The 24,314-nt window shown below is 37.9% G+C and overlaps 2 protein-coding genes across 2 annotated transcripts; both read right to left on the reverse strand.

The window, feature by feature from the left end:
* LOC109720690 (glucose-fructose oxidoreductase domain-containing protein 1) lies at nt 9,696-15,329 on the reverse strand. The gene is made up of 13 exons (XM_020247956.1): nt 15,177-15,329; nt 14,486-14,625; nt 14,235-14,375; nt 13,755-13,803; nt 13,422-13,439; nt 12,642-12,757; nt 12,462-12,575; nt 12,197-12,247; nt 11,204-11,292; nt 10,757-10,817; nt 10,503-10,580; nt 10,278-10,388; nt 9,696-10,104 (listed from the first exon to the last, which is right to left on the reverse strand). Exons 2-13 carry the CDS (start codon nt 14,618-14,620, stop codon nt 9,976-9,978), a joined length of 1,092 nt encoding a protein of 363 aa, XP_020103545.1. The 5' UTR covers nt 14,621-14,625; nt 15,177-15,329; the 3' UTR covers nt 9,696-9,975.
* On the reverse strand, nt 16,286-23,857 carry LOC109720672 (DNA topoisomerase 6 subunit B). Its single transcript, XM_020247927.1, has 19 exons — nt 23,607-23,857; nt 23,458-23,510; nt 23,039-23,136; nt 22,835-22,940; nt 21,762-21,899; nt 21,623-21,674; nt 21,445-21,509; nt 21,008-21,114; nt 20,807-20,909; nt 20,325-20,410; nt 20,036-20,232; nt 18,841-18,956; nt 18,630-18,715; nt 18,368-18,440; nt 17,999-18,090; nt 17,761-17,899; nt 17,593-17,687; nt 17,149-17,323; nt 16,286-17,013 (listed from the first exon to the last, which is right to left on the reverse strand). Exons 1-19 carry the CDS (start codon nt 23,713-23,715, stop codon nt 16,867-16,869), a joined length of 2,037 nt encoding a protein of 678 aa, XP_020103516.1. The 5' UTR covers nt 23,716-23,857; the 3' UTR covers nt 16,286-16,866.

Consider the following 24,314-nt stretch of genomic DNA (forward strand, 5'->3'; position numbering starts at 1 on the left):
TTCAAATCAACGATCCACACCGTTAAAACTGATCTAGGGTATTTAAAGTTTCTAGAAATAAAATTTTATATTTTTTCGACATAGTTTATTTTATGATCAAACTATTTCAAAATTATCAATTTTCAATGGCTATTATGACGAGTTTGGAGTTTAACGGTGTAGAAGAATCTAAATTTCTTCAAATTTTGATAGAAAATACTTTAAACTATATAGATTAAGGTTAACATTCTTGATCTTGAATTTAAAAGTCCTATGCTCAAATTTTAAAATTATTCAATTTCCACCGTCCATTTTGATATAATTTATTTACTAAGTAAACGATATCGAAAAAAACTAAAATTTTATTCCTAAGAAATTCATATACCCTAGATCATATTTAACGGTGTGGATCGTTGATTTGAACGCTCTAAGATCGAAAACAAACACTATAGTACCGGAGCTCGGTACTATAGATAGTATAGTAGCCTAATTATATATATATATATATATATATATATATATATAGTCCGGCTACTATGCCATTAATAGCACGAAGCACTTGGTGCTACCAAGTTTTCCGTCGTTAGATCTACCATTTTGATCATTTTCATCCGTTAGATCATACTATTCAACCAACCAACCACCCACTCAACCTTAGGGAGCCCACATCATCCTAACTGCACATCTCTTAATCCAATGGCCAAAAACTTGGTAGCACCAATGACTTGGTGCTATTAATAGCATATTAGCCTAGTTCTATATATATATATATATAGAGTTGAGCTGGAATGCTATCGGTAGCAAACAGGCTCCGTTGCCACCCATTTGTTTTCGATGATGAAACTTTCAAATCGACGATCGGCACCGTTGAACATGATCTATATCACTTGAAGTATTTAGAAATTAAATTTCAAATCTTTTCGACTCATTTACCTAATGATCAAATGGTTTCAAAATTAGTAATTTTAATGGTTGATATGAGGGGTTTTCTCGTTTAACGGTGTAAAGCTATCCAAATCAATTGAATTTTGGTTAGAAAATTCTTTAAACTATTTAGAATAAGATCTATACTCTCGATCATGATTACAAAATTTCTATCATCACTTTTTAGAGGATATTCATTTTCAGCCATTCATTTTTACACCCACTTGATGGACAACAAAACAATATCGGAAAAGTATGAAATTTGATTTCTAGATACTTCAAGTGGTATAGATCATTTTCAACGGTGCCGATCGTCGATTTGGAGGCTCCATCATCGAAAACAAATGGGTGGCAACGGAACCTGTTTGCTACCGATAGTATTCCAGCTCAACTCTATATATATATATATATATATATATATATATAGAGTTCGGCTATGGTGCTTGTAAAAGTACCAAGTATTTAGTGCTTGTAAATTTTTTACCGTTAGATCTACGCCTTTGATCATTTTCACCCGTTAGATTATACTATTCAACCAACCACCCACTCAACCCTAGGGGGCCTACATCATCTTAACCGCATATCCCTTAATCCAAGGGCTAAAAACTTACAAGTACCAATGACTTGGTACTTTTAAAAGCATAAGAGCTCAATTATATATATATATAGAGAGTTCGACTGGGATACTATCGATAGCACGAAGCATTTGATGCTATCAAGTTTTCTACCGTTAGATTTACCTCTTTTATCATTTTCATCCGTCCGATTATACTATTCAACAAACCACCCACTCAACCCTAAAAGGCCCACATCATCCTAACCGCACATCTTTTAATCCAAGGGTAGAAAACTTAATAGTACCAAGTCATTCGTGCTATTAATAGCATTCTAGCCTAGTTTTATATATATATATATATATAGACTTAGGCTGGAATACTATCAATAGCACCATGCATTTGGTGCTATCAAGTTTTGGGCCCTTGGATTAAAAAATATACGGTTAGGATGATGTCGGCCCTCTAGGGTTGAGTGAGTTGTTGGTTTAATAGTATAATCTAACGGGTGAAAATAATCAAACGGTTAAATCTAACGGTGGAAAACTTGATAGCACCAAATGCATGGTGCTATTGATAGTATCCCAGCTGGACTATATATATATAAAATTAGGCTGGAATACTATTAGTAGTAAAATGCTTTTTTTGCTATCAAGTTTTTAACCCTTGGATGAAAAATTGTAGGGTTAGGATGATATTAGTCAGTTAGAATTGAGTGGTCCCCCTAGGGTTGAGTGGTCCCCACTGGGTTATAGTATTTAATCCAATGGTTAGAAATGATGAAAAGAGTTGATCCAAAGGCTAAAAAACTGGTAGCAACAATAGAATTTTGCTACTAATAGTAGCCCAGTCCAACTATATATATATATATATATATATATAGAGAGAGAGAGAGAGAGAGAGAGAGAAAGAGAGAGAGAGTCCAGCTATGGTGCTTGTAAAAGTACCAACCACTTGGTGCTTGTAAGTTTTTTACCGTTAGATTTACTCCACGGATCATTTTCAACCATTAAATTATACTATTCAACCAACCACCCACTCAACCCTAGGGGGCCGGCATCATCCTAACCGCATATCTCTTAATTCAATGGCTAAAAATCTACAAGCACCAATGTCTTGATACTTTTAAAAGTATAGGAGCTCAATTCTCTCTCTCTCTCTCTCTCTCTCTCTCTCTCTCTCTCTCTCTATCTCTCTCTCTCTATATATATATATATATATATATATATATATATATATATATATATATATATATTGAGTGAGGCTACTATGCTTCTAGAAGCACGGAGCCTTCCGTGCTTCCAGGTCGTATTCGATGTTGCGACTTTTGAATCGTCGATCGGCTCCGTTAAACTTGATCTAGAGTATTTGAAGTACCTAAAAAATAAATTATGCGATTTTTCAATATTATTTGCCTAGTGAACGAAGGGGCTCAAAATCAACGGCTGAAAATAAAAATCTTACAAAACGTGATAATATGACATTAAAATTTTAGATCAAAGATATTGATCTTGTTTTATATAGTATAAAGAATTTTCTATCAAAATTTCACGTGATTTGGATATTTCTACACCGTTAAGCTTGCAAACGGCTCACTACGGCCTTTAAAATTATTGATTTTGAGCCCCTTCGATCACTAGGCAAATGATATCGAAAATCATAAAATTTATTTTCTAGGTACTTCAAATACTCTAGATCAAGTTTAACGAAGTCGATCGACGATTTGAAAGTCGCAACATGAAAAATGACCTGAAAGCACGGAAGGCTCCGTGCTTCCAGAAGCATAGTAGCCTCACTCATATATATATATATATATATAGTAGAGCTACTATGCTATCGAAAGCATAAAGTAGTTGGTGCTTCCGATTTTTTAGCCTTGAGATCAACCCCATTGATCATTTCTAACCATTGGATTAATATTATTAACCAATGGGGACCACTCAACCCTAGGGGTACCACTCAACCCTAAGGAGACCGCCCTTCGATTGATCAAGCGATTCGACTGATGAGGGATCGGATCAGCCGGATTCGAAACCTCTACAGTAAATTTGATTCGTCCAGATTGAGCCGAATGTACAGAAAACACAAGATCTGGGGTCGGCTGATGAGCCGAATAGATGGAATACACAGTGATTGGTCGGCTGAAAGAGCCGAATACCTTTATATATTAAAATGAAGTTGGAAACTCATATAAAACAGAGTGTGCCCGAAGGGCATACAGACTCTGAAAATCTAGTTTACAACAGAGTGTGCCCGTGGGGTATACAGACTTCAGAAATCTAACTTAAAAACTACTCCTAGGAAAATAATAAATGTAAGAAAGGAAAGATTTGAAAATGCAGTGGTATTCTCGTTAAGGGGAGAGAAAGACCCCTATTACAGGCTTTGAAGTTACTATTTATAGTGATGTCTTCTCAGCCCACATTATTGGTCGGTTTTTAGTAGTGGGGGAAATGGTGTAGACATGATTTGAAAGTTACACCACATTTCTCATAGAAGTTATGCCCCACTTCTCATGGAAGTTACGCCCCACTTCTCAACCGTTCCCGCCTAAACGCTCTTAACCTTCAAGCGCCTTATTGTCGACTCCTGATGTACCATGTGTCCTTATTTCATTGGCTCATACGTGGGTTAGGTCGGCGTGTGTTAATTTGTTGGTATCAACAGATATTTTTAGGTTACCTCAAATGCAAAGAGACTTATATTTCGTAAATTTTAATTATTAAATTAAGATTCTAATTTTTTTTTTTCAACTTTTCATCTATTACAAAATCGACGAGCACGGACTGTCCCCGGTGCAAGGGACAAAAGACTTGGTGGTTGATATTCGAAGTCCTAAATTTGAATCCTTATTAATTCACATTTTCAGCTATGTTTATTTTTAAAAATAAATAAACGATGCGGATAGCATACTACCTTTCTCTCAAAAAAATAATAATAAAATAAAACCGGCGACCTAACTTGTTGTTCACGAGTAACGTCATGTTCGACTCGTTAATAAATAAGTCGAACACGAGATGAATCTTTCAGCTTGATATTTTAACAAGCTAACATATGTTTGGCTCGTATAAGAAGCAAGCAAATTGATACATTTTAAATCACAGGGGGGCAAAGAAACCACGAGATGGCAAATTGATACATTTTAAACCACATAGGGGCAAAGTGAAAAACTACGAAACCATGGGGGGTTTTTGAAGTTTTCCCAATTAAATTTGTCTCTAAAATTTACTCATTCGATTATAATTTTTAGGCCAATTTGCATAAAAAATCCACTTATTTTGGGCTTTTGCAAAATCGGGCCACATTTTTCATTTTTGCAGATTTTGTCCGCTTTTTCAGCAAACTGACCAAAATACCCTCATTACTTTTTCTCTTTCCTCTTTCTCTCTCCTCTTCGTTCTCTCGTTCTTTTTTTTCCCGCCGGAAATAAAAAAGCGAAGCCAGGCGGAGCAATTTTTTCTTCTCTTTTTCTTTTTCTTCTTCTTCTTCCTCCTGCTGGAGCACCTTTTTTTTTTTCCCTTTTCTTCTTCTTCTTCTTCTTCTTCTTCTTCTTCTTCTTCCTGTAAGAGCACGGGGCGCGCCACGGCGACTTCCGGCCTTGCCAAGCAGTGTCCACCCGGCGGCGTTCTGCAGGGAAGGGTCGGCACCAGCGACCGCGAGCGCCGCGGCGAGGGTGGGGGCGCGCGGGAGGCGGGCGACGAGGTGGAGCGGGGTGTCTCAGCCGGGGACGTCGCACCGGTCGAGGGCGGCGGTCACGCGCGCCGCCCGGCGCTCCGCTAGGGCGGCGTCGGCCGCCGTCGCGATCTCCGACGGCTTCTTCTTCTTCGTAATGGTGTAATGGTGCACGCGGGCCGGTGCACGCAGCGGCGGCGGGCGGGCACGCGGGCGTGCTGCGGCTGCTTCTTCTTCGTCATAATGGTGTAATGGTGCACTATTACACCATTAATAGTGTAATGGTGTAATTACACCATTAACGGTGTAATGGTGCACCATTACACCATTAATGGTGAAATTACACCATTAATGATGTAACCATTACACCATTAATAGTGTAACCATTACACCGTTAATGGTGTAATTACACCATTAACGGTGCACGCAGCCCGCGGAGCGGAGCCGCGGGTGGAGCTCCGGCGCCGTTGCAGTGAAGCCATGGCTCGCCGGCGCCGGCGGTGGCGCCGCCACAGTGAAGATGCCCACCGCTCCCTGGATGACAGGCCCCCTCATCCTCCCCTCCGACCATGTCCTCGACTTCTCCCAGAATCCTCCCCTCCGACCATGTCCTCGACTTCTCCCAGAAGCAGAAGCCGAAGCAGAAGCAGAAACAGAAGCGGGGCGAAGGAGACGCCTCCTCCCTCACCGCCACGGTCCGCGTCGGCCGTAGCCGCCACGCGATGCGCGGGATTGTCCGCAGCATCCACTCCCTCGGCGACGCCGCCCTTGCGGCGGCGGAGGCGGGGGACGAGGTGGCGGCGCCGGAAAGGCCGCCGTGGCCGTGGGCGGGGGCGGGGGAGGAGACGCTGGTGTTTGGGAGGGAGAAGAAGGCGAGGACGCCCGCGGTGTCGATCCCACAGCCCGGCGGATCTCGAGCACGGCGGCGGCGGCGGGGGGGGCGGCCGCTGCGAACGAGGCCGCGGCAGGGCGGACGAGGGCGCGGCGTCGGCGGCGGCAGCAGCGGCGGCGAAGCTCTGCCGCGGCGATGTCGCCCCCGAGCCAAGCTCTGCCACGGAGCTCGGGGGGCGCCGCGGCAGGCACGGGGCCGGTGCACGCGGCGGCCTGCGGGCGTCGGGGTCGAGCGGAGGCGCGGGAGAGGTCTTGGTCGGCCGAGCTCGAGGTCGGCCGGTGCACGCCAACGCCTCCCTCTCCGTCGCCGTCAACGCCTTCTCCGTCGCCGTCGCCGCAGAGGAGGCGCACGTCGACCCGGCGGCCTCGCGCGGGCGCTCGCTATCCTGGCTGGCCGGGTTCTTCATAATGGTGTAATGGTGTAATTACACCATTAACGGTGCACGCGGCCCGCGGAGCGGAGCCGCGGGTGGAGCTCCGCCGGGCGCAGCACGAGGAGGGGGATGACGACGACGGCGGCGGCAGGGTCTGCTGCTGCTGCTGGAAGAGGATGAGGGCGGCGGCGGCGGCGTCGTTGGAGGAGCGAGGGGAGGGGAGGGCGAGGCCGGCGGAGACGGAGGCGAGGGAGGGGTTGACGGCGTGGAGCTCGTCGGGCTTGTGGGTGAAGAAGCAGACGCGGCGGGCGCAGCCGGTCTCGTCCTTGCAAAGGTGGGTGCGGTACTGGGCCGGGTGGAGCCAGGACTCGAACAGACGGTCACGAGGAGGGAAGAAGAAGAAGAAGAAGAAGAAAAGAAGAGGTAAAAAAAAAAGGTGCTCCAGCAGGAGGAGGAAGAAGAAGAAAAAGAAAAAGAGAAGAAAAAATTGCTCCGCCTGGCCTTCGCTTTTTTTTTCCGACGGAAAAAAAAAAAGAACGAGAGAACGAAAAGGAGAGAGAAAGAGGAAAGAGAAAAAGTAATAAGGGTATTTTGGTCAGTTTGCTGAAAAAGCGGACCGAATCTGCAAAAACGAAAAAGGTGGCCCGATTTTGCAAAAGCCCAAAATAAGTGAATTTTTTATGCAAATTGGCCTAATTTTTAAAATAATTATCATATCATAAGTTTTAAAAATAAAAAAATTTATTTATTTAAAATATAATGCCGTGGTGCGACTGCTACATAAAATACAACGGGTTTGAAAGGTCGTGATTGGGTAGTTGGCGGTGGTCCCCATCAATTGGACGGCTCTGATTTGATTGCTCAGGTGTTGGCCCCACACTACGGCGTGTCGGTTCGTATTTGATAAATTATTGAATTAAAATTATATCAAAAATAAAATTGGGAGGAGTCATTTAAAAACAAATTATATCTGAGGGGGCCTCTGTGCAATTGTACCTAATATTATTATTACTATTTAGATTAATAATAATTAAGTAGTATTAAGCGGGACGTTGTTGTCACCGGGATTTAATCACGTCCTTGTCTCCGACAATCTATTGCATACACCCGGTGCATCCGTACAATCCGTAGACCACGTACAAAATCGCATGAAACATTAATTTTCTTTCTTTTCTTTTTTTTTTTTTTGTTTCCCTCTCTTCATTTAGAGAAATACTTTTAAATAAAAATAAAAATAAAAATAAAATGCATTCGAAGATGTGGAATTTGATGCGATGACCGATTAGTCGAGTCGGGTTCTGAGTCAAGTCGAGTTGACTGAGCAAAATTATACGAAATTAATCATAATTTAGACTAATAGATCACCATCTAATGCGACCTATCACCTGCTTAGATAAATAAAATAGAAGTATGGGGAGAGAAAAAGTGCGAACGAAAAAAAAAAAAAAAGAGAGAGAGAGTTGATTGATTGATTGATTGATTGAGATTGATTGTTTGGCAAAAACACTTTGATTTGACCGGAATAATTTGACGTATTGGGTTATGATCGATTCAAATTGATCTAACATTAAGTTTAACGCTCAATGTATTCTGTATAAAATTAGAATAGTTTTAGAAGTAAATCCGACGATTTCTTTTCATGTCATTTTGAGACTACGCATCCGAATCCACAATGAAATTCACTCTATATTAGCCATTAAAAATTTCTAATTTCGAGAACGCTTGAATTTTGGGTAAAAAAAAAATGTCGGCTATAGCAGCCCGACTTGTCTGATGTCTTCATTGATCCAATCACATGCATAATTCAAGATCATCAGGTGATGTCAGATTCACCTCATACTTTTAGCTGGTAAATCGATCCACTTTACAGTTTCAACTGATGAACTGGCTATAATAGCAAATGTACTTGTTGGATCCAAAACACGGACAAAAAAATGTTTAAGGCCAACTATCATTATTAAAATTTACGGTCTCTTATATTTCTAATCGCAATTCTACTCTCATATAATGTGAGTGCATTGGAGTGTCGCATCAGCCGTCCATAAAATTTGATTTTTAAAAAATTTAAATACTCTGAATCAAGTCTAACGGTATTGATTGTTGGTCAACAAACCGAATTATTAGTTTTTACTCACGAATTTCTTAAAAAAGTTTACTAATCTCTGCACCATTGCATGAAGTGCCTTTTTACGCATAAGTCCAATTTTTCTTTTCAGTTCACCTTTTTCTCTTTCTTTTTCTTTTTTCTCTTTCTTTTCCTTTCTTTTTTTTTATTTTTCCTAATTTTATGGTTGTGGTGTCCCTTTCAAAAGAATGGGTTTGTGCACGCTTTCACCATCTTTTTCCAGCAGCAGAAAAAAGAAAAAGCTACAATGAAAGCAAACAGAAGAAGAATCTTTCCAGCAGCAGGAAAAAAAAAAAATGAAAAAAAAATGAAAAAGAAAAAAGAAAAAAAAAGTAGCTATAGAAAAGCATACAGGAGTTTTTTTTAAAAAGTGTAATTTTTCTTATCTAACTCACGGGGGTGAAAATGGATCGGATACGGTCGAATATTTGACAAAATTATATTCGCATCTTTTTTTCTTTTTGGCGTACGAATTCGGATACGGCTAAATGTTGGATGCTAAATTTTTATTACTACATTCGCTAAAAACGAATTCAGATATAATCGGATATTTTTTCGAATTCGAATATAGATCGAATATATATTCAAATAATAATAATAATATATATTAATGTGCACATACACAAAAAATTATTTTATTTTCCTACCTTATTTTCTAACTATATTTCTTCACATATAAAATATATAATTTTAATATATATAATACAAAAAATCACCTTATTTTTTCAAAATATGTATTAATCATCTCTCCGTAGCTTGAGTGGCAATGAATTATAGGAGTAGACAAAAAAGATCAACTCTGGAGGATTGGGATTTAGGCGGGACGGGGGACGAAATTGAGCCAGACGGATCCAAAAATATAAAGAATATAAAAAAAATAATACTAAAGTCCAGATATCCACATCCATATTCATTTTGTTTCGGATGTCCGGAAAAAATTAACTCTCTAAAACCATATCTGTATCCGTATCCAACCGGATCCGAATATTGTTGAACACAGATACGTTTCGGATAATATCCTATTCGTTTTCACCCCTACTAACTCCCCATCATATTTCAATATTTTTTCATTTTGCAACTAGTAGAATATTATCATGCATCACGAAAAGGATTTAAATATCAAAGCTTAAGCTTTTACAAAAAGTAATAATCATTTCACATTGTTTAAACTTGGTATCAGAGCAAGAGATTCTGAATTCGAGTCCCGTTAATTATTCCGCGCTTTTCGCCTTTCCGAATATCTCACATTTAACAATTACATGTCAATTTTGTATGAGGTATTACATAAAGTCTCTCAAAAAGTCCAGCTTCGGAAAAAAAAAAGAAAGAAAAGAAAAAGAATAAGAGAAAACTGAGAACTCTTTTGAATAGTAGAATTTTTTTCAGATGGAGTGAGTTATTATATATCTCAAGGAATAATAGTAACAATGATCTGAAGAATAATAGTTTGAACAGATCAGAACCTCTTGACCTGGATAGAAGAGCCTTGCTTCGCGCCCGACTCAAGCATGGCTTCTAAAACGGCAACATCGCGAGCGCCCTCGACGTAAGAGCTACGGGGTTCAGCTTCGTGGACCACTCCGTCCTGCATCATCCATATAAAAAGTGTTCGAGATGCAAGTTCGGTGCAGAAACAAAAGGGATACAGATTCGCAAGTGTGTAGGGAACGTCGACATATATGCGCGTAAAGAGATCGGACATGGTTGTAAAACCGAATTTTGTCGTGAGCTTCAGTAATATCCGGACAAGGATGATACCTTTTTGTTGGCCTGTGAAATGTCATGAATAAATGCCTTCAATTCTTCGTTCACTCCGCTAAATGGATAGAATGTTTTCCGACACTCCCCGTCTTCGGAATAAAACAGTACCTGAAGTAGTGGAACATTTGATTTACGAGAAGTCTCGAAACTAGACTAACATTACCGCGATCCTGTTCTGATTTCGTTGACAAAAGTGTTAGTAGACTATTATTGATTTCTTACCGAGTAGCCATGCCTTCCGTTATCGGTGCTGCGCTCAACTTGCACTGCTCCCTTTGTGCCATCTACCCGCCAATATATCTACAAGCATCAACAATCTCTAAATAAGCCGCAAAACCAAACAAGTTTGTGAAAATTGCTTTAAGGGACGGTAAATACATCCTTTGTTGCGAACTTACAAATCCCAGGCTCCTTACAAGAGATGGAAAATATTTAACTCACAAAAATGGGTTTAAGAAGAAGATTTTTCGGCATACCTTTGGAGATTTTGAGGAGACTGCCATAACAAAAACTCCAGCACAACCATTTTCCAGTTGGCTACAATGCGCGCATCATTATTAGTAAGATAGAAACTCAATAGTCTACACAAAAAACTAAGCTATTAAGGCCTCATTTGGTGCCATTCCCCTTTTTAAAAAAAAAACACTAATTATATACGATTTGAAATACCGGCAGGAGGAGGATTTATCCTGTCGTCATTGTTGGTTAGTTATGGATAATAATTTTTTAAAAACAAATTTGGAAGCGAAGAAAAAGGAAATTGGTTTCAAGTTTTTATTTTTTGCTGCCAAACAAGCACCTTTGATGCAAGGATTGCAAGCAATATGCCATCACCTTTGATTCATACAAGTTCTACTAAAAAAAATAAATAAAATGGCAATGGTGCCAAACGAGGCATAAATTTTACGAAGTAAAAAGCTTACAAAAGAGAGCATATATTATCAGGTGGCGGCAAAGTCACATCGACATGTCGGGAGATAGCCGACACTGTTGTTATCTCACATCCAACAAGCTGTATCAGAATAAAAAATTCATCAGGCCTAATATTTCAAGGCAAGCAACTGCTCACATATATTCTTAAGAATAAATTTGAATCGACATTATGATGAGTTACTATGCTGAACACGAATGCGTATTTAGCTGAATATGAAATTCCTTATTTGACTCCTCTATAATGAACCACTTATAATCTTCCTATGAAAGAATATTTAAGCACAAAAGTCACAGCGTAGCAAAGCTCTTGTTTAAAAAATTGATGCATCATTTCATTCTTATCAGATTCGCATATGGTGATCCATTCATTCGCATCATGAACTCACATAGAATTAGTCCTCTTACCTATTCTTCTCAACTGTTTGTCGGAATCTTTTATGAAATTTCCTAAACTGGTCGAACTTCCCGTAGAACTGGGACACACCGAAGGTGAAACAACTCAATTGTTAACTCGCTTTTCTGCATTTCACTATTAAAAACGTTCCGCACATGTTGACTATAAATCAACCAATTTACAACATTTCTAGGAAATATATAGATTTTGGACTTTCCTCCATTTATTGCTTTGAAGTAGGAGACCTCACTCTTCCTTAAACAAATCAAATCATATATTTTATCTAAATGTTATATCCAAAAAATCATCAAAGGAAGCAGAATAACTAGAAGTTATTTTTATCAAAATGTAAATCAGTTTTGTAGAACGGAGCGAGGTTATACCTTGAGTTCACCTAAAAGAAATTGATGTCATTGCATAGTTTTTGAAACATTTTGATGGAATATAATGAAATGGCCAAGAGGTTTTCAGATCCCAGTGAAACGGCCAATAAATTAGTCTTCTTCTTAGTTCTTACCAACAAACAAAAGGCATTCCAACAAATTATCTTAGAATTTAACAGTATACGTAAAGTAATACAGAAGCTCACCATTCTCAACCCAGCGATGAAGTGCACACCCATATCTAGAATGAAACCTCCCTGCAAATTTGTAATCATTGAAGTGCTAAGTGTGAAATTCTGTGGAATCGGGAACCACATCTTGTAACATGCAACTAAATTTTGAAATAACATGAAAATATTAAGAGAAAATTGTCAACTCGTAAGAGATTGGCAGTGAATTGCCTACCTCGAAACAAACTAGACAATAGATATAAATAATAATTCAGATATTCCGACTTAGTTGTAAACTCACAGAAAAATTCCGTCGCCATGAGCTTGAGAAGTAAGGGTTTGAACTGTTCATTGATCCTTCAACGATAACTTGGATGTTCATCATATCGCCAATACCATCAATTAACTTCCTGGACTGTAGAAGAAAGTTTAGAGTATAAAACACAGCAATCACAGATCCACAATATTAGATAGCAAGTACCTCCACAAATGCAGGTTCGAATCGATAATTTTCAGCAACAGCCCAAATCGGCTTACTCAGGACAAGGTTAGGAACTGATTGGTAGCATGAGACTGCAGTTTCTGCCTCAGCAATCGCTGATGATTGGACAGAAAAATTAATTAGCTTACTGATAGGAGAAGCAACTAGGAAGAGTGACTCATTTAGTTCATGCGGAATCCAAGAACATAGAGGACTACTGCAAAACTATATTATCAGTGCGAGGATTTAAAGTGCGGCGGGATGGTCGTTCCGAGCACGTCGGCACAGTCTATGTTGTGCCATGCCGACAAATTCATTTAGTGTGCCGATACACTTTGGCATGAAATATTTTTTTTCTTTGAGACCGGTATATTCCAATTGCTTTTAATATACTCCGTATCAAATTGTTTGTACTCCATAAATGTAGTTACTTCTAATTTCGAAAAAAAAAAAAAAAGAGTTTTGAGCTGTGCCAATTGACAGAGTGGTCAACTTGTGCCTATATCTTGTCAACACAGAAAGGCACAGCGGACACGATACTTAAGTACTTGATCAGTATAATGATCCAGTGATCAGGAATATTATCTTAAACACTGCAAACATGAGCCACAGAAGGAACAGCAAAGAGTTTTTTGCCTCATAATTGAGTTGTTCTGTAAAGAGTATCTTACTCCAAGAGTAAATTAAACAGAGAAAGAGTAGTATCGAAAGAAGCCGGGGTTAATATATTTCAGATTTTTGGATATTAGCAAATATAGATATGAGACGAAAGGTACTTACATCCAGCAGCAGGTTTCTCTTTGTGCCCCATGATCATTAGTCATACATGCAGATGACAAAGATAAATTAGAAACTCATCAATTGCTATACATTTGAAATTTGCAAGGATAAAACTCAAGGTCTTGCTCTATAGAGAATCTGATAAAAACAGAAAAAGCGAAAGCTTCTACACACTGCTTTAGAAAACTAAGAGAACCGACGATAATAAGAACAAATTAACTTTGTCCTTCTCATTGAATTAGAAATGCAATGTTATCTCTTCCGCTTTGAGGTGGTAAACAAGTAAACGTTTCCACATTTGACTTTCAATTTATTTCCCATTTTCTTTCTTACCTTGAAGGACATGCTTTTTTGCCTGCAACATTTTTAGTGAAATATCAACCTGCGTGTTTCGGACACAATGTCAGTAGCCATGACGATCAATATTTATGTGAGGAAATTAATAAAAATTCTTGATCAGCTCGAAGATAAAATATAATAATTTGGGAGCTAAACCTTAGATATTCGGGCTTTTGTTAAAAGATTAAAATAAAAGAGCGTTACGAATAAAGGAAAATCACATACCTAAGGGAGGAAATTACGAAAACAAGTCTACAGCGGAGTCAACACCAAATATGATGGAAACTTCAATTATTCATGATAGTCGGCAAATGCCTCATTTCCAAATCAATTGTGAGAGGAACAACACAGAAGATGATCAAACTATACAGTATATTCTAGTCAATTGTGCACTATGACTTCTTAATTTCAAGTATAGTTTACAAACAATGAAAAATACACAAAAAAAAAAAAAAAATTTCAAGAATCTCAAACCTGAACTTGCCCAGCAAGAACAACAGCAACTCCATCAATCGAACTATCTTCAATTATATCTTGAAGCCCCAAATCGCCCCATTTAACCTCTACATTGGGGGCGAAATCACGTGCTAGTTCCGCGGCAGCTTTTGCCGATTCCTAAGAGAGGATTCCACATTAAGTAGCACACACATATATAATAAAAATTATGAGATTAACAAAATATAACTTGATTTTTTTTTTAATGAAACATTTATGAAACAATGCACCTCTGTTCGGCTCCAAATTGCTCTCAAAATCATAAAATCAGCTATTTCTCTTAACCTAGGAATATACTGCGTGCGGACGAAGGTACCTGCACCGATCACCGCAATGCGGGGAAGCGCCGAATCCAAAGAAACCATATTCCCTTGAAAAATGTTTAATACATCTATTAACTTTAAGAAATTTAACACAATCGTAAAAAAAAAAAAAAAAAAAAAAAAAAAAAAAATTCCAAAGTAAAAAATTGACATTGAATTTTTTTTTTTAAAAAAAAAAACAGTAGTAGTAAAAATGTGGATTGTAGCAAAACATAATCAAAATCTAAATTGATACATTCTAATTTTGAGGCCACAAATAAATGAGTAGATCCATCCATGCACGAACTATATGATTTACATAAGAGGACCGCGAAATAAGAGACTACTTTCCTTTAAAAAAAAAAAAATAGAAACATCATTAACGCGCTAAAATTAAATCAAAATGAACATCAAAGGGCGCACTTTAGATCGGATATGTAGTGAAATTAACTAAAAATTTCAAATATTTAATTTTAGATGGACATTTGTAAACCCTAATCTCATTTCATGCATCAGATCTAACACCATTTCCAGAGCTCGAGAGAGAGAGAAAATTTTTAAAAAAAGAAGAAAAAAATTTCTAGGAAGAAAAGAACGCGGGAGGATAAATTAATCATACCTTTTTGGAGGGGAATTGCGAAGATCTTTTTCTTTTTCTTTTTCTTTATTTTCCCCCTTTTTTCTTTCTTTTTTATGGAGGGTGCGTGGATCGCTAATAGTGTGCGAGTCAACGCTAACTCTAACTCCGTTATTAGTTTGATGCCCTCCTCGTTCTAATTGAAGTCGGCATCCAAGAGCAAAGTCGGCGCCGTTCCGGTGAACGGCGCCGAGTTTAGTTTGCTGCGTTATTTGTTGGTATTCAATCAAAGTTTATCATTTAGGAGAGCTCAGTTACAACTGCATTGTAGTCAAAATTACACTCAAATTAGATATAAATTTAACTCCAGTGGCTGACAAAGAATCAAATTATCCAATTTAAGAAGAAAATAATGACATATTCATACTACCAAAGATCATGTTTGGATGTCGAAATAAATTATTCAATAAGAATCTGATTCGATATAAAAATTTTCTATAATAAGAAGTTTGATTTTTTACTTCTTGCCAAATCACTTAATTTGATAAAATAACATATTTCACCTATTAGGTGGTTAAATATTTTATTATACTTTTTATTGTCAATTAAGAGGATATAATAAATGAGATATTTATGCATCCAAAAGAGACCAAACAAAACCATAACACAAAACAAATTAGGTGTAGTAACATCTTCTGCATTTTCAACTACACGCATTTGGAAGGATACTGCATTCATGATTAAATCCAACCAAACACCCCATAGAATCTGAAAGGTCTTAGAATGAAACTTTAAACCATTGGATGTGATACAAATCACTTGAAAACCTGCTACTAAAATAAATAAATAAATAAATAATTTCCTGCAAGGAAACACAACACCTAGGCACATAAGCAATTGGCTAAAATACTCGTTATTCATTACAAGAGATTTTTAAAAAAAGGTATGATTCTACTCTTGCATGATGTAGATCACATCCAACAGTTTAAAAGTTTATTAACAAACCTCTAAATTTGAGTTTAAACTAACCCAATTTATGTACCGCAATCTATGCCGTTTTCAGAGTACAATTTCATACTTCCATTTGCAAACAAAAAATACCCCAAATCGGAGCTAATTGGATCCAATGACCTATTGCACATAAAACAACCTTTCACCAACTGGGAAATACATCTTGTATGAGATTAGACGCAGCAAGGTACAACCATCATTACAGTGAAGGAAAAAGGAAAAGAAATCCTCAATTTCATACTATGTCGATAAATTAATCAAGACATGTTTGAATTGGAAAATAAAGGAATACAATAGGCAAGAAAAGAGCCACAGCTTAACACACAATCTTTCACCAACTGAACTAGGTTTACAACAACGTTCGTTCCTTGTTCATTTGTTTCTATCTGGCTAAGGGCTTGTTTAGCCTGGAACTTTTGCAGACGTACTGTTTGAATAGAATTGCTCGAAGCACCGACAGCTTTCATTAAACATCCCGCGGTAGTAGAAGTAGAATATTCAAATTGGAGTTTATACTTCTGAAACCCAGAAGCTTGCTTTAGCTTTTGAATACCCAGCTGCTGCTTCCTGAAGTAGATAGAAGTTCTACAAGCCCAACCAAACGAGCACCAACTATTTTCAGCTGTGACTTGAGATCAAATAAGCGGGGTCTTATTCCATGCTGGAACATCTTTATTCACATTAGTAGCACGAATGTCTCTTAAGTGGAGAAAGAAATTGCCTAAGTAATCAATCTGAAAACAAAAATAGGGCTATGAAAGTCGATGTAATTATGTGAGCCTTCAAGGGAGTTCAAATAAATAGCTTCTCGAGGCTCCTCGCTCACTCCACTTTGCGTCGCATATTCTAATGCCATCTCATAATCCACCTGATTGATTAGAACATCAAGACGAACAAATGTCTGGGATTAGTACAAATATTATGAAGTATTAAATTTTGACCACGGAATACTAAACCAATCTGTTATTAATAGTCCTTGTATGGACTTCATTTGTGATATTACCTGTTCGACGTGCTGAGTAAGACACTCTTTAAGAGTCTTCTCTGTTATCTCCTCAGATGCTACTTTATCAAGGAGTTCTTCGTCCTCTTTGTCGTATCGCTGCCGCTTTGATTCGCGATTATGTGCCATCTGTTCTAGCACCTCCATGACAGCCCTTGATGCATCAGGAATATACCTGCAATTAAGGTAATCCAAAACATGATCACCGATGCTCTAAATTGTTATTTGAAGTTTTCCCAAATTAAATTGTTAAAGTCTAGATAATTTTAGGTGAATCAAGTCAATTAGTCTCCACAAGGTAGAATAGCCAACACATCCATGCTAATACCAACCACGAGATCGTCCATGAAAAATTTCCCAGACGCTCAAATGAAAACTGTCGGTAAACAATAGTATTAACTAAGTTTGTGGCATAAAATTGTGCTACTTTAAGAAAATCCATACCTGTTTAGATTCCTTTTCCTTTCCTGCCGTTCACGAGCCTGGAGTCTTTTTACAATCTTTGATTTCAACTGAAGGCAGCATTGCTGAATAGCTGACTGGAAAATTAAATAAAAGGATGTAGATTAGGCAGCATTGCTGAATAGCTGACTGGCGAAAAAGTCAACATACCTTGACAGCGGAAGAAATTTCAGTAATGTCATCTCCAATATATTCCTTTCCTGTTCCTTTGAAAGGTATTTTTGTGCTTACGATGCTCACAAACACGCCGATTTTGTCTTGCATCTGGTTTATCTTGTAGCTATTCCAACTGAAAATGAAATGGTGAAAACAATAATTACCTTACTGTAGCTAGCAAGACTTACTTTTGACAATAATGTAGAAAAATTAGAAGAAAGAGTGAACTAACTTGATCCTTTTTAAAGCAGTTCTTGTGATGACATCAGCACCTTGTTCAAAAAGAAGTGGTATGCGATTTGCAAACCGAAAAATATTTAGACCCTGCAAAAGAGTTAGAACGAGGATGCATATGCCTAATCAGGGTAAGAGCATAAAATCCTTTCTCTTTAGTGCAAATTGTACATGTAGGGCTTGAATTTTCAAATGAGATTTTCAAATTGGATTATCAACACCCTAATCTCCTATGATGTTAATGGATAGAACTTTGAATGGCAAACATATAGGAGTTTAATTGCCAGCTGCTTTTTATATAAGGGATCTAGTATTAGACGAGCTTTCATCCAAAAAAAAAGATTATCAATTATAAAGAATATACTACCTGTTTGACATCTTTCCCTCCCAGGCTAATTCCAGCTTCTACGATAAATGGATGGCCTTCAAATACCTGAGGACTACCATGAAAGAAAGAGGCAGACAGAAGACACTACAGTTATTATCAACAACTGGAAATTGCTTTTCACGATGCTACATCCACTAAATTATATGAAATTTATAACACTCCTAACCAGAGTGATATTTTTCTTTTCAAAGGAAAAATCAGAAATGCAGTATATCATTTCAGCCTAACGAATAAGCCCAACCTGCCTGCATAGGTAGCAACCAAGTCAGGCTGAAGCTCCTTTATGATTCCCAGACGAAGATTGTATTCACCTGCAGGACTAAGGCACTGTAGATCCGGTAATTCTCACATTTATTCTTAAATAACAAATTAACAATAGGGTAAACTAGAGCAGAAGGAAGGAAACAAATTAGTGATGAAATTTTTTAAAGAAAAAAAGAAAATGTACTTACATCTCCACTTGGATCATCGAATTTAGCCTGGCGAAACAACTGCTGTATCCGAACTATCTGCTGAGATGTCAGGCTTTTTACAGGCATTTTCGAACTGAAGTCTGGTCCCATCTCCCCTATATAACAGAAATTTTTATAACAATATCATTTAATAGACTTCATGGAAATAACATCCACGACTACATGCAAACCACACTGCCATGCATCATCATTGGATACAAATTATGGAATAATGCAATGTCAAAGGCTTCCAAATTTTGGATATAAAAAGCAGATTTGTCAGACTCCAATACAAAGAACTAAAGAGTTTATGTGCATTTGTTTGGACCGAACTATCCAGAGATTTTTTTTTTAATCTTTATCCCTCAGATATCCTGCTATCCCAGGATAATTGGGTACAAAACCGATTACACATTTCATTTCATATTATAGAAATAATAGTGATTATTATCGAGATAACTGTAATGATTGCGAGGAAAACTAGGGACATAGGAAGGGACAAAACAATTCTAGCTGGAGAAATTCCTAGAATATCCTGGTTTAACCCAAAAAAATATAAACGTCACATTTTTTTGCTGCATTTGATAGAATAAGGATTTTTCCCCCCTCCTTTTAAGGAAAACATCTACTATGAATGTGGGTATCGGGAGACGCTACCTAACCTTACTAAACAATAAAGTACAGGGTAGGAGCACCAAACAAACAATGAATTAAAAATTTTGTTAACTTGAGTTACTGCACTGTTAATTAACACTGCCTTCTCAATTAAATCATACAAATGAAACAAATGACAGTAGACAACAATATTTCCTTACATTCAATCAAGCTAATCTAGCATATGCCTTCTCAAATGAAAATATCACAGAATATTTGAGCCAGACATCACTATTCACTAATCAAGGAAATTAGCTAGTGCAAATCAAAGAGTAGATCACTAAGGTACCATACTAGCCGAAACTTATGCTTAATATATTTGAATTGCGCATGACGTCAGTTATTCATGCCCCTAATTCTGCTTGATGCCATCAACTAAAGGGAAATCATAATAACATACAATAAAACGAAATAATCATGGCATGATGTTTCATTTGTACATAATTCATGAATCTCCAGTAACAGATATTTTTTACCAGCAGTCATGAAATTGAGGAAAGACAAGAAATAGCCATACATGGCTTTAAGTTAGAGCTCTCACCAATTAATCGTTCGGCATAAGACTTCCTAATATTCACGAATTCATGTTGAAGGAATTGCAGAAGATTTTGCTTTGAAGTCTCTGCAACCAACCGTTTGATAAGTAGTAAATCAACAGCAGAAGGATGGTGCTTTGTTTCAAGGGGAACTGGAGGCATCACATCCGTACGTCGTGCAAATCTTACAGTCACGGTTTTTCTGCGTATTGCAACATCATGGGAGAATATTAGAGATATCATTTTGGAAATTAAAAGCACATAGACATGAAAATAATTTTAAGGATTGCCTACTCTGCTGTGTCTGAGATGAACTTAAACAGAAACTGAGCATATGGGGTGATAACAGCCATCTGCCGCATATAATGAAGTATCTTTGACTGCATATTTCAAACAAAGAACAATCATGACTGACATCTATTTAAAGCATGTAGGGCTTCGAGAAATATATCCCTGCGATAGTGCAACCCACTTAAGATATATCCCTTCAAATCCAATCATCCAATATGCTCCTCACAAGAGTATTTCTTACAAAACTATTCTTATTTTGAGTTGGGGTGTCATCCAATTTACAGGAGAAGTTGGTTTTTGTATGAACAAGAGTTTCATAGAGAGGCATTTCTACAGATATAAGGGTGCACGTGTAAGAAACTATGTTTCTGAAGGGCTTATATGAAATTTCAGATTTTAAGGGGTATACATCAAAATTGAAGCTATTGTAGGGATACATGTAAACATCTCGCTAATGTATTTCTGTACTTGATCATCCTACTTACACGGTGAGTTGTCCAATTACCCTCTATGATAACTTGAATTTCTGCTCCATGCCACCGGTCCTTGTTTTCCCTTTTCTCATGTGCATGAACATGAGGAATGTTCCTGTATAGCAGGAATGCAGGATATACTTAAAATGCATGATGACCATAGAATGACTAAAAGAGTCATTACATACAATTAGCCCACCAATTAATACGTACTTATGAATATCAATATCCAGTCGACAGTAGGAAACATAATTTTGTCCCTTCATAGATGATGTAATCTCAATCGGAAGCCCAGTGCTCATCTTGGACCAAATCAGTGCCTGTTCCATTCTGCAATTAGATCCATAAGAGAAGCAGGCAAAAACGTAATAATAACTTGGTTATAGTGTCTAGCAACAGAAAGAAATGAGTGGCAACAAAACAAAAGTACTCGTATTGTAAAACTATTCAAATTGTAATCATATGCTGTAAAGATATCCTTGGCAGCAAATTTGGAAAGAAATTTCATGTAAGCTAGCTCAGATTCGATTTTTTATTTTTTTCCCAGCACCAATACAGACATAATTCCAGCATTCAAGCCACAGCTAGTAACCAGATACACTTATCCAGATCAGCATATAGCAGGAATACGGATAGAGTTGAGTACTTACCATCTTAGCACCAAGTCCAAATTTCCCACGAGTTTGTTTTAGACCATATTTTGTGCCAGACAGAACTGCACAGAGACCAAGGGAAACAACCTTTAGCGACAAGACCCAAATTCATTTTCAATTATTCTATAGGTAATCATATCCATCCTGGAATTGTCACCAGGGTAACAGTAAATACCTCGCCCAAACATATTTGGGATATCATCGTGTGGCATTCCCCTCCCATTATCCTACAATAGAGGGAATGTAAATCCTGAGTGAACTAAAGATGGTACTTCAACATGTGGGAAGCTAGCCGATACATTTTCCAACCATACCTTACAAGTTACCCTGAAAAAAGCAGCTTCACCCCGGCTCTTTGCTCCTTTTGCTGTTGAAGGCTCCTTGAACTTCTTCCCTAGAGCAATATTCTTGGCTTGAATTTCTTGAACACGAGCTTCTTTCGCTAGGCGTTTCTGAGGATGCCAAAATTGGGGTATATAGAAATCAAGAAAGCATATACTTATGGGGGAAAAAAATTCCCGTTTGCATTACACATTAATCTACATACACGACATTATTAAGCATGAGAAGGCCAAGTTATTCGAATACAGTATTTTCGCTCTTATTTCCACTCTTAATTGAAGCAAGCAGATGTCATACTTCTATCCTAGAGCAAATTGCACCAAGGATCCTCAAACTGTAAGTACATTTCAGTCTTGTCATCAATCTTCCAGCTTCTGCAGTTGAATACGAACCTCCAAATTCCTATATAATCCTAGTCCTTCATTTAAATTCTCATTAAATTGGATGAAAAATATCTGGATAACATATCTTAAGTGATCTAACCCAATATCACAAAGAGAAGAGTGATTACATGGCCGTAACTTGTCGACAACATGAACGTTTCCATTCATTTTAACATAGAAATTCAGCTACAGGACTAAGAGTAGAAGAACGGAAAGATTAAAAATCACATTACCATCATTATCCTTTATAGACAAAAGGTAAAACTTCAAAACGCTCTCATCGTATAGCCTTATTACATTTTAACGCTCCAAGGTTAAAATTGCAATGCTTTACCATCATGTGTTTGTTTGTTCCTATTGCCCTGTGGGATCTGATATAGAATGCTGTTAAATTGAGCATGTGGTGATCATGTGATTAATTAAACCGTTATAACTAAGGAGGATCAAGAATTCACTATAGTTAAGAAATTAACCGTTAGTGCAATGTTTTAACAAGCTGTGTGACTTTCCACATGCTCGACTTAAATGGCGCTCAACCACAGTAACATTCAACTGCAGTAAAGTACTACAATTTGAACTGCAGGTTGATGAAGTGGAATCAGGTCATAGCACAGTAGGGGTTTCCGAAGTTTCCCAACATTGTAAGTACAAGCAAAACGCACCTCACGAGCCTTAGCAGACTCAAAATCATCATACAGCTCCTCATCAACGCGCTCACGATCAACAAGACCTATCATCGTATTGAACTTGCTCTTATTAATCTCTTCACTGCCCAAATCGAACACAACCAGCTTATGTTCCACAATCCATGAATCCAACGAAGAGATCATTACACACAACCTTATTCTTTATCCAAAATCACTTACATTGCAATTTCAATTACAGGGAGTTCAGATATGGACTCAGCTGAATCAAGGGAGTTCTCAACAAGCTCTCGCACCGTAGTGTACAGCGACTTCCCGGGCTGGAAATAGCAAGATTACAACTTGATCAAACAATTGCAAAAAACCATTGAGAAAATGTGGTTTGCGCAGTGCCACTAAAAGAAGCATAAAATTGACATCCTCCAAGTAGCTTCTCTCTACAGTACAATCAAAAGCTCCAAATTGGAGCATTTGTTTTGCGTATCACAATCTCATTTTAGCGTCCTATCATAGTAGAACTGTCGAAGGTTTCAAGCTTTAGCTACGGACGAATACAGAGGAGCTATTTGGGAAACTCTGTTACGGTGCTTCTCCCAACAGCACCTTCAGCAAACAGTAAGGCAATTCTATGCAGAACTTACATTGTCGAACCCGGCGATGTTCTTGTTCTCGGCAAAGAACTCCGCAGGGGATTCTGAAACGAGAAACATAGCAAGAACCGATTTTGAACAGCGAAATCGAAGAGAAATGGAGCACAACGAGAAGCATTTATTGAGGGAAAAGGAGCAACTTTGCTTGAGGACGCTCTCCTTCGCCTTCTTAGGGTTTTGCTTGGCTTTGCCCCGATTCGACTTCTTTGGCTCCTCCTCCGGCGCTCCGCCGATGCCCTCGGAGTCCATGGATGACGAAACTCGAGCTAGAGGAGGAAGACGAAGGGAGTTGAGGGAGATGAATCAGGGTTTTAGGGTTGGAATTAGGGTTAGGGTTTATAGGGCTCTTTCGGAGGTCGAAGAGGAAGGAAAGGCGACAAATAAAATGGAGGGAAAGAAGATGATCGGCGCGGGGCCCTCAAGTACTTTTTCTTAAAATAATCCTTAAAAAAATTCTAATTGGATAAATAATTTTTTTATTTGTAAATTTTTTGTGAAATTTTTAGGATAGTTTGTGAATTTTGTACATAAATTATTAGAATTTGTGTTAGAATTATATGAATAGATTGCTAATTTTTTTTGAATTATTAAAATTATACGTAATTTGTTAAAATTTTTATATAGTTACTAAAACTCTATATGAGATTTTTGGTTGACTAAACCTTCAAAAAATAAGAATTTAAGATTTTTTATTTATAAATAATTTATAAAAGTTGTAGTTTCATTACAATTTCTGACAGAAAAAAAAAAAAAAGAGAAAAGTTTCGAGCAGCGAAAAAAGAAGCAGGAAGGAGTAATGAAACAGATGACAGATTCTCCACTCTGTTACAGGCTTACAGCCTTCCTCT

This window comes from Ananas comosus, linkage group 14 (assembly GCF_001540865.1).
Source record: "Ananas comosus cultivar F153 linkage group 14, ASM154086v1, whole genome shotgun sequence".
Lineage (NCBI taxonomy): Eukaryota > Viridiplantae > Streptophyta > Magnoliopsida > Poales > Bromeliaceae > Ananas > Ananas comosus.

Excerpts from the sequence above, each read along its gene's own strand:
- LOC109720672 (XM_020247927.1), bottom strand. The coding sequence starts at position 23,715 with ATGGACTCCGAGGGCATCGGCGGAGCGCCGGAGGAGGAGCCAAAGAAG. Across the intron at positions 23,137-23,457 it reads ACATCGCCGGGTTCGACAAT|CCCGGGAAGTCGCTGTACAC; the intron begins GTAAGTTCTGCA and ends TGCTATTTCCAG. Across the intron at positions 21,510-21,622 it reads CCCAAATATGTTTGGGCGAG|TTCTGTCTGGCACAAAATAT; the intron begins GTATTTACTGTT and ends GTCTCTGTGCAG.
- LOC109720690 (XM_020247956.1), bottom strand. The coding sequence starts at position 14,620 with ATGGTTTCTTTGGATTCGGCGCTTCCCCGCATTGCGGTGATCGGTGCA. Across the intron at positions 12,248-12,461 it reads CATGGCGACGGAATTTTTCT|GGAGGTTTCATTCTAGATAT; the intron begins GTGAGTTTACAA and ends ACAAATTTGCAG. Across the intron at positions 10,389-10,502 it reads ACGGAAGGCATGGCTACTCG|GTACTGTTTTATTCCGAAGA; the intron begins GTAAGAAATCAA and ends CCACTACTTCAG.